This window comes from Mustelus asterias, chromosome 8 (genome assembly GCF_964213995.1).
Source record: "Mustelus asterias chromosome 8, sMusAst1.hap1.1, whole genome shotgun sequence".
NCBI lineage: Eukaryota > Metazoa > Chordata > Chondrichthyes > Carcharhiniformes > Triakidae > Mustelus > Mustelus asterias.
The window spans coordinates 133,316,268-133,331,149 of NC_135808.1; the positions used below are offsets into that span (position 1 = coordinate 133,316,268).

The 14,882-nt window shown below is 46.3% G+C and overlaps 1 protein-coding gene across 1 annotated transcript in view; it reads left to right on the top strand.

Annotated features, from left to right (window-relative positions):
• The window catches only part of spata1 (spermatogenesis associated 1), a 55,464-nt gene that overhangs the window by 12,461 nt on the left and 28,121 nt on the right, over nucleotides 1-14,882 (top strand). The window contains exons 2-3 of the mRNA XM_078218986.1: nucleotides 4,357-4,463; nucleotides 11,062-11,179. Of these exons, the coding sequence (XP_078075112.1) occupies nucleotides 4,357-4,463; nucleotides 11,062-11,179 (225 nt within the window). The remainder of the gene's footprint in view (nucleotides 1-4,356; nucleotides 4,464-11,061; nucleotides 11,180-14,882) is intronic.

Sequence of the window (14,882 nt, forward strand, 5' to 3'; positions counted from 1 at the left end):
TCAGGTTACCTGCTGCTGAAATCTATGCCTTCCAAATGTCTAGATCCGACTATTAAGTAATGTATTAATTTTGAAATTCTCCATGGCCTTTCCGCTCCTTATCTCTGTAATTGCCTCCGGCTCCACAGCTCTGAGATATCTGCGCTGTGCAATTCTGGTCTTTTGTGAATCCCCGATTTTTAATCGCTCCGTCTTTGGTGGCCGTGTCTTCAGCTGCCTGGGCCCCCAAGCTCTGGAATTCCCTCTCTATCTCTGCTTCCTGTAAGACATTTTATAAAACCTTCCTGTCTGACAAAGCTTTTGGTCATCTGGTTAGCACTGCTGCCTCACAGCGCCAGGGACCTGGATTCGATTCCCAGCTTGGGTCACTGCCTGTGTGGAGTCTGCACGTTCTCCTCGTGTCTGCGTGGGTTTCCTCCGGGTGCTCCGGTTTCTTCCCACAGTCTGAAAGACGTGCTGGTCAGGTGCATTGGCCATGCTAAATTCTCCCTCCGTGTACCCAAATAGGCGCCAGAGTGTGGCAACTAGGGGATTTTCACAGTAACTTCATTGCAGTGTTAATGTAAGCTTACTTGTGACTAATAAATAAACGTTGTTTTCGGGCTGTTCACACCAGTGAGATTCCCTGGTCCCGCTGCAGTGAATGGAGATTGGACTGAGCGCCGAATTCTCTTGCAGCGGCAGTGGGTCGTGACCGGCTGGAGAATTCTAGACTATATCTCCAAATGTGGCTTGCTATGGTATTTTTGACGCAATTCTCCCAGTTGTTCCCTGTGGGAAAATCAGTGATATGCCCACTGGGAGGGTCGGTGTGATCCAGTTCTCAATTCAATCACACTTGGAGCTTGGAGAGATTCTCACTGAATTCTCCCACCTTTTGAATTTCTTTTTGAAGTGGGGACCTAAAGATGCCACAAGACCAGCTCCACGGAGATTGAGGCACCAGTTTTAAAGGGCGCCCCGATCTCCAGTCAACCCTACACACCCCGCTATGGGGTGGTCAAAGGTCCTCTCTTTCAGGAGCATACTCCTGCCCCTCACCCCCTCCCTAAGGGGCCCTTCTCTTCAGGAGTCCCCCCGCCCCCCTTGGCAATGACAGGGGCACTGCCCAGTCATTTACCCCTCTACCAGGGGCTTCAATGGCCTGATTCACACTGGGTTCCTGCTGCGCCCAAGAATCGGAGACTCCTGGGAATGTGGAGAATCCGACTTGGAATCTACAAAGCATAATGAAATGAAGGTTAGCACAAAATGCGCTAGAAGCCTCCCCTTCGATTCTCCGACCTCACACGGCCACAGAACCCAGCCCTTTATTTCATAATCACTCCAATGAAGCACCTTGGGGTGTTTGCTTTAAAAGTTACGGGGAGAAGGCAGGAGAATGGGGATGAGAAACCTATCAGCACTGATTGAATGGCAGAGCAGACTCGATGGGCCGAATGGCAAAATTTTGTGCCTTTATCTTATGGTCTTATAAATATGAGTAGTTGTTGATAGCTTCCCACTGGCGCTACTGAAAACCATAATGTCAGTCCACACTTTCATCCACAGCGAGAAGGACCATGTATTTATCTAGTACCTTTAACATTCTCAATGTGCCAAAATGCTTTGAAACCATTTATAAGATTAAAATTAATGATTTTGATGTGGAAATGCTGTGGCAAGTTTTACACAGTAAGATCCCACAAACACCAGTGAGCGACATGATCTCGCCATGTGTCTCAAATGTTGGCTGAGAGATAAATATTGACCAGGATACTCGCAAAATTCCACTGCTGTGTAGGAACAGTGCCACGGGATTGTTTAATACGAGGGTGGATGAGAGTGCAGTTTATCATCTCAAATGACAGCATCTCCAACACTGGCGAGCTCTAGAACATTACAGCGCAGTACAGGCCCTTCGGCCCTCGATGTTGCGCCGACCAGTGAAACCAATCTAAAGCCCATCTAACCTACACTATTCCAATATCATCCATATGTTTATCCAATAACCATTTGAATGCTCTTAATGTTGACGAGTCCACTACTGCCGCAGGCAGGGCATTCCACGCCCTTACTACTCTCTGAGTAAAGAACCTACCTCTAACATCGGTCCTGTATCTATCACCCCTCAATTTAAAGCTATGTCCCCTCGTGCTAGCTATCACCATCCGAGGAAAAAGGCTCTCACTATCCACCCTATCTAATCCTCTGATCATCTTGTATGCCTCTATTAAGTCACCTCTTAACCTTCTTCTCTCTAATGAAAACAACCTCAAGTCCCTCAGCTTTTCCTCATAAGACCTTCCCACCATACCAGGCAACATCCTGGTAAATCTCCTTTGCACCCTTTCCAACGCTACCACATCTTTCCTATAATGCGGCGACCAGAACTGTACTCCACTCTCTCAGCGCAGTGCTGCAGGGCTGGACTAGACTTTGTGCTAAAGTCTCTGTCTGGGTCGAGACTTGAAGCCACACCTTTTAAACTCCACTGAGAGTGCGACACTATTGCAGGCGTATTTATGACTGTGGCATTTTATTTTAGTAAAATATGTTGGAATCTTTGCCCACAATTCCAACTACTTTTCTATGAAACTTTGGAAAACAGTACTTTAACTAAAACACACGAGGCAATCTGCTGTGGCACTGCAGATGTCAAAGGAGCCTTGGTGAGTTGCTGCAGTGCATCTTGTAGATGGTACACACGGCTCCTACTGAGCATCGGTGGTGGAGGGAGTGGGTGTTTGTGGATGGGGCCTCAATCAAGTGGGGCTGCTTTGTCCTGGATGGTGTTGAGCTTCTTGAGTGTTGTTGGATCTGCACTGTGTCGTTAAGAAACAAGTTTAAACTCCAGTTTTTAACAGCTTTTGCTTTTGTGCCATTGTCTCAGACTTTCCTTTAATAAAGCCTTTGGGGTAAAAATCTAATTTCCAAATCCTTTCTGTGGAACACTGAAAAATATCAGGGTTTCATTCCCAATATAGAAACATAGAAAAACTACAGCACAAAACAGGCCCTTCGGCCCCACAAGTTGTGCCGAACATATCCCTACCTTTTAGGCCTACATAGCAACATAGAAAATATCTATTTAGAAGTTACGTGTCCGATAGTCATACTGTGCTGATTGAATTGATGAAACGAGTGTGATTATGGCTGGAATTCTCTGACCTTGCCAGTAGCTGGGATTCTCCAGTCTCGCTGCAGTGAATGGAGATTTGGCTGAGCGCCAGATTTGCCATTCTGGTGGCAGCGGGGCAGGGTGTATGCCATCGGAAAATTCCGGCCAATATCTTGTACCAATATATGAATTAGGAGCAGGAGTAGGCCACTCGGCCCCTCAAGTCTGCTCCATCAATCACTACTATCATGGCTGTTCTGATTGTGACCTCAATGCCTCTTTCCTTCCTCACAACCCCCCTCTGTATCCTTTAACCCTCCTTATTCATCATGAACCTATCTACCTCTGCCTTAACAATGTTCAGTCACCCTGCCTCCACCACACTCTGAGGAAGACTCGTGACCCATGTCTATTCCCTTGGTGACTATCAAATAAAGTAATTTAATTATTCAGTCATGACTTCATCTAACCAAATGTTTTCTTGGACTGTCTTTGAGAAGGCTGGATTAGTGGGTGTAGTAACACTTGCAAAAGACACAACATCCCATTTAAATTCAAGTATAAAAAAGCAAATTACCGCGGATGCTGGAATCTGAAACCAAAAGAGAAAATGCTGGAAAATCTCAGCAGGTCTGGAAGCATCTGTAAGGAGAGAAAAGAGCTGACATTTTGAGTCCAGATGACCCCTTGTCAAAGCTTTTGTTTTAATTCAAGTGTACCACATTATCACAGGGCCTGGTTTATACAATTATGTAACTAGATACCGGGCCACACCTATGTTTACTGTACACCATTGCATCTAGACATGTTACAGAACTTGTCTAATGTTCATTCAATCTTTAATTTAAGATAAGATAAGACATTGATGCCGTGTGATTGTGAGTATTTCAAAATTTTGTGCCATCTACAATTCAATGTTCTGCTTAAGATGCTTAGGGACTTCAATTAGAGATTTTGTCAGAGAGGTTTGCACAGTGGTAAAGTCGTACGGCATGTTATTAATGTCAATACTTTTACAACACTCCGTTAATAGCACTGCAGTTAAATAGACCGGCTGCTACAGCAGTGTAATCCCAGCAGTGATTTTCAAACCATTATAGCTGTTTATTTTTGTAACTGTGATTACCTTGTCCGCCTCCAATGAATACATTCAACATCCTTTGTTACTCCAGTTACTGGGTTATTGATTGTGTTCAGATGTAATTACCTTGTAGGCTGTTTTGTATTCACAGTTCTCACTTTATAAACTGTTTCAGGTCTTAGAGCTTCATGTCTTCTACGTCCCAGCTGAATTGTGGAACAGTAAATTAAATACCGTTTCTAACCACGCCATTAGCAAATTCATCTCTGCTGGCTTTGTCAGGTAAGGATTACCGTCAAATCCATTTTTCTCAATGCTCCTTCACAGTTTAATAATCCAAGCTTGTCCAAACTCCCCAGAGCGGGGAGGCACATTTCAATTTTTCTCGGGGAGATAAGGTTTGGCTCAATATTAAACATGAATTCCAAACCAAAAGCAGAGAGTGCCTGTTGGTGTGAGGGCGAATGAGAACTCTGAGACTGGGAGAGAGCCAGACACACACTCTCCCCTCCCTCTCACATGTCTCTTTCTCACACACACATTCGTCCCCCTCGCACACGCACACACATTCATCCCTCTTTCTCTCCCTCACCTCTCTCTCTCACACACACATTCATCCCCCTCTCTCTCATTCCTCTCTTTCATTCACACTCACCTCCCTTTCATACACACATTCACCTTTCTCTCTCATACACACTCACCCTTTTGTTCCTCACATGCAACACACACTAACCCGTCTCTTTCTCACACCCACCCACCCCTTTGTGCCTCACACATGTTTACCACCTTTCTCTCTCACCCCTCTTTCTTTCACTCACAGATTCCCACCAGCCCCCCCCCCCCCCCCCCCGCCCCCTCTCACACACACATATAACACACATTTAGAATTGACATTACAATAACTTGTCAGTCCTGTATCTGGTTGGGTACTAACAGTAAACATTGGGGAAGCCATGTATCTGGATTGGGTATTTACAGTAAAATGATATCAGTAATCTCTCTGGATGGGTGATGAAGCTTGGGTTTTGCTGAGACAAATTGGGTTGTGCTGTCACGGACCTTTGTTGTTGAAAATCCAATCCTTGCTTCATTCAGGGACATTGTCGGTCGGTCACGGTGTGTAACCCACCTACTCTCTCTCACTCACTCATTAAATTGTTTTGAGGTGAGGAGGTGCAGTGAGAGCAGAAGAGAGACCTGGAGCGAGGCCTGAGGCCTAGCAGTGCTCCAACACAGCACTGCTGCCAGGGGAGTGCGAGGAGTTGGAGGGACAGTGGGCGGAGCTGTGGTTGGGGGGGTGGTGGTTGATAATTATGGGAAGATGTTGGGGAATGGAAGTCTCGTGTGTCCCAGAGTCTCCATCTCCACATGCTCACAGTTGCTGCTGTTCACTCCTCCACCAATCACAGAATGTTTCTCTCCCATGATTGCTGCTGGTAAGCTCACTATTGAGAAGAAATCCTCAACCTCATTGGCCCATCTTACCAGCACTTTGAACTCCAGGGGTCACATCGAGGGGCTGTTACAGGCCGCGGGTTGGACAAGCCTCATCAAATCCAGTAATGTCCTTTTTGGCAGCCCGGACCATAAGACCATAAGACATAGGAGCGGAAGTAAGGCCATTCGGCCCATCGAGTCCACTCCACCATTCAATCATGGTTGATTTCAACTCCATTTACCCGCTCTCTCCCCATAGCCCTTAATTCCTCGAGAAATCAAGAATTTATCAATTTCTGTCTTGAAGACGCTCAACGTCTCGGCCTCCACAGCCCTCAGTGGCAATGAATTCCACAGACCTACCACTCTCTGGCTGAAGAAATTTCTCCTCAAACCACTCAATGTTTTGCGTTTGTCTTTGCTGTTTGCAGTTGCATTTCCTCTCTCAGTATTTGAAAGGAATGTCCCTCAGCTCTGGGTTCTACATCAGGCCCATGAGGCTGACTCATGGACCCTGTGAGAAGGAGGGCGAGGTTTGGGGAGGAGGGGGGGTAACGGTGGTGTGGGGGGTGATTGGAGGATCTGCTGCTGGATCTGGTCCAGACACTGACCATCCAGAGATCCCGGTAACTTTCAGGAGTGGTTGCTCCAGTGTCTTGCCCACTGCTCCCAGCTTCTCTGAAGGAAATTTAGATTGCGGATCAACTATCATGGATAAAATAATTTCTCATCAATTTCACCCTTTCACTACAGTTTTTGATTTGATTTATTATTGTCACATGTATTAACATACAGTGAAAAGTATTGTTTCTTGCATGCTATAGACAAAGCATACTGTTCACAGAGAAGGAAAGGCGAGAGTGCAGAATGTAGTGTTACATTCATAGCTAGGGTGTAGAGAAAGATCAACTTGATGTGAGGTAAATCCATTCAAAAGTCTGACAGCAGCAGGGAAGAAGCTGTTTTGAGTCAGTTGGTACGTGACCTCAGACCTTTGTACCTTTTTCCCAACGGACAAAGGTGGAAGAGAGGATGTCTAGGGTGCATGGGGTCCTTAATTATGCTGGCTACTTTGCTGAGGCGGCAGGAAGTGTAAGCAGAGTCAATGGATGGAAAGCTGGTTTGCATGGATTGGGCTACATTCACGACCTTCTGTAGTTCCTTGCCTCTTTCTGTGCAGCAATGCATTCTGCTTAGTGTCGGCTTAGCAGTAATTGAATCCCTTGTTCCAATATCCATTTATTTCCCTTTATTCATGACCTTTTGTAGTTTCTTGCGGTCTTTGACAGATCAGGAGCCATTTCCCCACCTAACTGACGGTGTTCCTAAATGTGAGCAAGTTCTTTGCTTCGATTGCCAGGAACACATTCCTAATCTCACAACAAGTTGTAAAAACACAAATATCTCTCCGCTCTTTTCAATTTTTACCCAGCAGAAGATGAAACTGATTGAAAAGACTTTTATTATTAAATTAACTTTGCAATTTACAGCTGCTTACAGTTGTATATTTCCATGATGTTCACTGTTCTTATCAATGTAACCTTTCCGCAGATTTCATTAACTCTGTATCAATCATCACATCCTTCACGGCCACACTGATGACGTGTTCCTCAAGCACTCTCTTTATACCCAGCCCTGTAGCTTATTAGATCTGTGTTGGAGCAAGTGGTTTAATTGATTCAGGTCAGAGGCTAGGATACTGTGGCGAGTAACTCATCTCCTGACTCCCCAAAACATGTCCACCATCTACAAGGCACAAGTCAGGAGTGATGGAATGCTCTCCACTTGCCTGGATGGGTGCAGCTCCAACAACACTCAGTTTTATTTTAATGTGATTTATTATTGTCACATGTATTAGTATACAGTGAAAAGCATTGTTTCTTGCGCACTTTACAGACAAAGCATACCGTTCATAGAGAACGAAAGGAGAGTGAAGAATGTAGTGTTACGGTCATAGTTGGGGTGCAGAGAAAGATCAACTTAATGCGAGGTAGTCTGATGGCAGCGGTTGGTGCGTGTCCTCAGATTTTTGTATCTTTTTCCCGATGGAAGAAGGTGGTAGAGAGTATGGCCGGGGTGTGTGGGGTCCTTGACTATGCTGGCTGCGTTTCCGAGGCAATGGGAAGTGGAGACAGAGTCAATGAATGAGAGGCTTGAGTGATGGACTAGGTTTCATTCATGACTCTTTGTAGTTTCTTGCGGTCTTGGGCAGAGCAGGAGCCATACCAAGCTGTGATACAACCAGAAAGAATGCTTTCTATGGTGCATCTGTAAAAATTGGTGAGAGTTGTAGCTGACATGCCAAATTTCCTGAGCCTCCTGAGAAAGTAGAGGCGTTGGTGGACTTTCTTAACTATAGTGTCAGCATGGGGGGACCAGGACAGGTTGTTGGTGATCTGGACACCAAAAACTTGAAGCTCTCGACCCTTTCTACTTCATCCCCATTGATATAGACAGGGGCATGCCCTCCACTATGCTTCCTGAAGTCGATGACAATCTCCTTCGTTTGTTGACATTGAAGGAGAGATTATTGTTGCCGCACCAGTTCACCAGATTCTCTATCTCATTCCTGTACTCTGTCTCATCAGTGTTTGAGATCAGACCCACTACAGCGGTGTCGTCAGCAAACTTGAAAATCGAATTGGAGGGGAATTTGGCCGCACAGTCAAAGGTGTATAAGGAGTATAGTAGGGGGCTGAGGACACAGCCTTGTGGGGCACCGGAGTTGAGGATGATCGTGGAGGAGGTGTTCTTGCCTATCCTTACTGACTGCGGTCTGTGGGCTAGGAAGTCTGGGATCCAGTTGCAGAGGGAGGAGCCGAGCCCCAGGCCATGGAGTTTGGAGATGAGTCTAGTAGGAATAATGGCGTTAAGGGCTGAGCTGTAGTTTATGAATAGGAGTCTGACAGAGGTGTCTTTATTACCCAGGTGTTCCAGGGTTGAGTGTAGGGCCAGGGAGATGGCATCTGCTGTTTCGGCAGTAGGCAAACTGTAGTGGATTCAGGCAATCTGACAGACAGGAATTCATTTACGCCATGACTAACCTTTCGAAGCACTTAATGATGGATGTCAGAGCCACCAGATGATAGTCGTTAAGGCACACTGCCTGGCTTTTCTTTGGTACTGGGATGTTGGTCCACTCAAGAAGCTTGACACCATCCAGGACAAAGCAGCCCGCTTGATTGGCACCACATCCGCTCCCTCCACCACCGACGCTCAGTAGCAGCAGTGTGTACCATCTACAAGACTCACTGCAGCTATTCACCAAAGATCCTTAGACAGCACCTCCCAAAACCACAATCACTTCCATATAGAAGGAGAAGGGCAGCAGATACATGGGAACACCACCACCTGCAAGTTCCCCTCCAAGCCACTTACCAACCTGACTTGAAATATATCGCTGTTCCTTCGCAGTCGCTGGGTCAAAATCCTGGAATTGCCTCCTTAATGGCATTGTGGGTCAACCCACAACACGTAGACTGCAGCGATTCAAAAAGGCAGCTCACCACCACCTTCTCAAGGGCAATTAGGGATGGGCAATAAATGCTGGCCAGCCAGCGACGCCCGTGTCCCACATGTCTGAGATCACGTATCAACGGACTCAAGAACAGCTTCTTCCCTGCTGCCATCAGATTTTTGAATGGACCTACCTTGTATTAAGTTGATCTTTATCTACATCCTAGCTATGACTGTAAGACTACATTCTGCACCCTCTCCTTTCCTTCTCTATGAACGGTATGCTCTGTCTGTATAGCATGCAAGAAACAATGCTTTTCACTGCATACTAATACATGTGACAATAATAAATCAAGTCAAAAAATCACATTGCTGTGGCTCTGGAGTCACATGTAGGCCAGACCAGGTAAGGACGGCAGATTTCCTTCCCTAAAGAACATTAGTGAACCAGATAGGTTTTTCTGACAATCGACAATGGTTTCATGGTCACCAATTAAAATAGGAGCAGCAGTAGGCCATTTGGCCTTGCTCCCGCTGTTCAATATGATCATTGCTTACCCTCAATCTCAATGCCCCATATTCCCACTTTGGCAGTATACATTTCATTGCAAATTTTTTACTAAACTCAGATTTCACCATCTGCCGTGGTGGGATTTGAACCCAGATCCCCCAAGCATTGCCCTGGGTCACTGGATTACCAGTGACATTGCCACTATGCTAGTTGACAGACAGTGATGCTGGTGAGGGACTAATTGTAACACTGTGGCTAGCTGATGGGTGATGCTATAAAACAGGACATTGGAACCACCCAGCACTGTGTAGAGAAGGTAGCCGGGTATATTCCAAGAATAACTTTCTCCAGAGGACGCATGTGATCGATGAGAGTCTGAAATAACATGTGGGAAATACAGGCTGAAAATTTGCCGCCCTGCCTGTCGCGAGACAAAAATTGGGCGGCAGACCCTTTACAGGTCCATTGAGCTTGGGTGGGAATTTCCGGTCTTGGGGTGGGCGTGGCCGGAGGATCCAGTCCGTATCTTGGGGGGAAAATCAACAGCTTAATGTCTTTATCACCCCAAGTGGATTTGTCAGCCTGGTCTGTTCTGTGGTGTTGCTACACTGGCTATTTGTTTGCAGCTGATAGTTTTCTGTGCTTATCTGATCTGTATGATCTTGCTGTGTATGTATAAAAAGCATCGTGTGCTTGGGGCAGTAAACTCCCTTGTCCCGGAGTGGCCAAGATTACAAGGAATTTTCTCTGGTTGCTAAAAAAAAAGAGAGAAAATTACAGATCCTGGTTATTTGCAGTGAAGTTTTTTTATTCATTCGTGGGACATGGGCGTCGCTGGCTGGCCAGCATTTATTGCCCATCCCTAGTTACCCGAGGGCAGTTGAAAGTCAACCACATTGCTGTGGCTCTGGAGTCACAGGTTGGCCAGACCAGGTAAGGACGGCAGATTTCCTTCCTTAAAGGACAAGTAGTGAACCAGATGTGTTTTTCCTGACAATGGTTTCATGGTCATCAGTAGATCCTTAATTACGGATATTTTTTTAATTGAATTCAAATTCCACCATCTGCCGTGGCAGGATTTGAACTCAGGTCCTCAGAACATTAGCTGAGTTTCTGGATTAATAGTCTAGTGATAAAACCACTAGGCCATCGCCTCCCCTGCTGTAGATAGATCGCTACAGTGTTCAAGTAGAGTTACTGGTTGTCATTGATCCCATGGTGGGGTGGGGGTTGGGTTGGGGGGGGGGCGGTGGGGAAATGGAGAATTCTACCCAATATCTCCTTGTGTAGCTTGGTATCAGATAATGGGATTTTGATTATAATACTCCGGGAGGATGTTCTATTACATGAAGGACCCCACATAAATAACAGCAGTTGTTGTTCCTTTAACATTTTATTTTGTGAGTGTCAGTGAGAAAGGTTGGCCAATATCTGGGAAGTCGGGGAGCTGTGATCGTGTTATATTTCATCTTGCAGGGTTTTACCTGACCTGAGTCTGAAAACACTGAGACAACAGATTGGAGATCTGCTCGGAACCCATCTTCTCGACGACAAATTTGTTTTCTTAAAGTGTGTTGGAAGGAGTTTAGCCGTGGTGAGTCATTTGTTGCCGTGACTACACAGTGGAAAAGTCTTGGGAACTAACCTTAATGTACGGGTGATATAACGGTTGTGCTGTTGGACTAGCAATCCCAGGTGGGTGGGTTTTCAAATGCATCCATGGCAAAATCAGTTTTAAATAAATTAACCTGGAAATTAAAAGCCAGGGATGAGTAAAAGACATTCATAGAATTATAGAATCCCTCCTGTGCAAAAGGAGGCCATCAGGTCTGCCCAGACTCATACCCAGGCCTTCCCCGTAACCTCACATATTTATCCCCTTCACCTATATATCTTGGGACACTAACGGGTAATTTAGCATGGCCAATCCACCTAACCCACATTCCTTTGGAGTGTGAGAGGAAACCGGAGCACCCGGAGGAACCCCACGCAGACACGGGAAGAACGTGCAGACTCCACACAGACTCACCGGAGCCGGGAATCAAACCCGGGTCCCTGGCACTGTAAGGTAGCAGTGCTAACCACTGTGCCACCGTGCCACCCACATTGCAGACCTTCAGGATAGTTTATAGGAATTAGGAGCAGAAGTCGGCACATTCAGCCCTTCAAGCCTGGGCTCTGCCACTCAATCAGATCATGGCTGATCTCTCCCTGGTCTCAAATCCACCTCCCCACCTGTTCCCCATATCGCTTTCACCCTTTTTTTATATCGGAAATATATCTATCTCCTTCTTGAAACCATTTAATGATTCAGACTCCACCCTGCTAAGGGGTAGTGAATCCCACAAATGCACCACTCTCTGTCGCCTCTCAACCGATACCTGTGACCTGTTCTAGATTGCCCCACAAGGGGAAGCGTTTGGTCTCTGTTTACTTTATCAATCCCCTCTCATCCCTGATGGACAAGTTGTCTCCATTCTGAACAATGGGGAACAAGCTTCTCCCACTCATTGACAACATTGCCCCCTACAAAGATGGCGACCACACATGTGCACTGCTGCACATTGCCCCCAATAAAAATGGCGGCCGTTAACACAGGCTGATCATTAGACTTTGCGGCCCCTCTCGTTGCGAACCGGGGAACCAGAAAGTCTTTTTTCAGGGTTAGGGCTTGAACAACCATGTTTACAGATACTCTCCAGCCACTCGCCACATTCATCGCTCCCCGAGGTCCGCAATTTTCAGCTGACTGTTTGTGGATCTGAGAAGCAACATTCCCCACATCGCCATCACCATGTACATGTTTGAAAAATCCTAACCATTTCACTAATGTTCCTTAGGCAATGTCAATACCCCTTCTAATCCATGGGCAGGATTTTCCCGCTGTTCCCACCCCCACCTCGGGATTTAGTCCAGGTGGTGGAATTCTGCCATGGGATCTTCCAGACCTGCCGATGGTGACTCACTCATCGCGGGTCCTCCAGCGGTGGAAGGTGACGGCAAATCCCATTGACAGCGGCGGGACTGGAAAACCCTGTGACTGGCCAATGACAGCAAAACATGCTGTGGGGGTGGGGGGGATGGTGGGTGGGATTTTCATCCCACCCAGACCACCCCAGCTCCCTCAGTCCCAATCTGAAATTGGGCCAAGTCAACATGGTTAATTGAGTGGCGTCGACGCCCTATCAGCTGACCGTCTGTAGCTGTTGGATACCAGATGGTCCAGGAACAATGTCTCAGGGCCTGTGGGCAATAAATACTGACTAGTGCTGCTTACACCCGCTGAAGGCTTACCTTTAAAAGTTTATACACGCTGCTTATTGTGTAGCGGAATGGGCTATTGACATCTTAACGAGACAAGAAAAGCTTGCGCTTGCAAAGCATCTCATCACGTCACTCAGAACTGTCATGTAAATGGGCCGACGGCGACAGTTGTTAAGGAGGAAAGCTTGTGTAAATAACACCTGTGAGCTTTGACTGCTGTGGGCCGAAGCTCAGAATTCGATCCCTTCGTTCGTCATCAGGAACGGCCTTTCAATTTCTCCTCTGCAACAGTCCAAACCTTGATCTCCGCCACCCCCCAACCATCTCCACACTTTCCCACATAAACCAGCCACTTCTGAAGGGTTCCGCCCAAAGATTGTGTCACTACCTGAAACTGGCTATAACGTTATTTTTTGATTTGATTTATTATTGTCACATGTATTAACATACAGTGAAAAGTATTGTTTCTTGTGCACTATTCAGACAAAGCATACCGTTCATAGAGAAGGAAAGGAGAGAGTGCAGAATGTAGTGTTACAGTCATAGCTAGGGTGTAGAGAAAGATCAACTTAATGCAAGGTAGGTCCATTCAAAAGTCTGAAGGCAGCAGGGAAGAAGCTGTTCTCGAGTCAGTTGGTACGTGACCTTAGACTTTTGTATCTTTTTCCCTGATGGAGGAAGGTGGAAGAGAGAATGTCCGGAGTGCGTGGGGTCCTTGATTATGCTGGCTGCTTTGCCGAGGCAGCCGCAAGTGTAGGCAGAGTCAATGGATGGGAGGCTGGTTTGCGTGATGGATTGGGGTTACCTTCTGCCCGTTTAATCATACAGCACTGAAAGAGGCCATTCTGCTCATCATGCTTGTGCTAGCTCTTTGAAAGAGCAACTCAGTTAATCCCACTTGCTTGCTCTTTCTGCGTAGTCTGTGCATCTCCCCCTACCCCACCATAAATATTTATCAAATTCTCTTTTTGAAAGTTAATATTCAATCTATTTTCTGAGTGATGCATTCCAGGTCACGACAACACATTTGTATTTTAAAGTTTAAAAATCCTCCCAATTTAAGTTTTGTTGCCAGCATCACCCTCAAAGTCTGTCTGACTCTCTGATTGGTGCACACACCGATGGCCCCAGTGTCCCGGTCAGTGATAATCCGAAATCAGTGGCACAGTGGTTAGCACTGCTGCTTCACAGCGCCAGGGACCCCGGTTCGATTCCCAGCTTGGGTCACTGTCTGTGCGGAGTCTGCACGTTCTCCCCATGTCTGTGTGAGTCCGGGTGCTCCGGTTTCCTCCCACAGTCCGAAAGACGTGCTGGTTAGATGCATTGACCCGAACAGGCGCCGGAGTGTGGCGACTCGGGGAATTTCACAGTAACTTCATTGCAGTGTTAATGTAAGCCTGCTTGTGACACTAATAAATAAACTTTAAACCATCAGAAACTATTTATTCACTTTGATCTTTCTGGGATCTTGCTGTGTGAAAGGACTGCCAGAATGGCCATTGTGGAATGAACTCACTGTGGTGTGAAAGTGCTTTCTGAGCTCAGCGATTTTAACGTGGAAATGGTTCTTGTGAGCATTGAGGTTACACTGTCCCCTCTCTCTACCTTAAAGCCAGGCTGTTTTCTTCCACACTCACATATGATTAGAAACAAGAGGTTATATATAACTGTAACCCCTGAGGATTTCAAATCTTTAAGAAGTGAGTTGCAGCATTGTGTAATCTTGTACAAGATTATCAGCGAAGAGTTGTAATGTGAACTCCAGGACATGTAAAGGCATGCACCAAATGAGAGAGCTTTTGTCTTTAGTGGTTTATGAGATGTCACTATAGCACTAGAGTTAATATTGTGTGTAAACTCTGTCAGCACTGTTCAGCCTCACCTACTTGTGGGGGACACAGGGTGAGTCACTTGATGACTAAATGTTTGTGCGATCACAATGCTGTGAGATTTCTGAAGCTCTGGCTTTTTTCACCTCTGCTGCTCCGAAGATCATAGAATCCCTCTGGCGAAGAAGGAGGCCATTCGGCCCA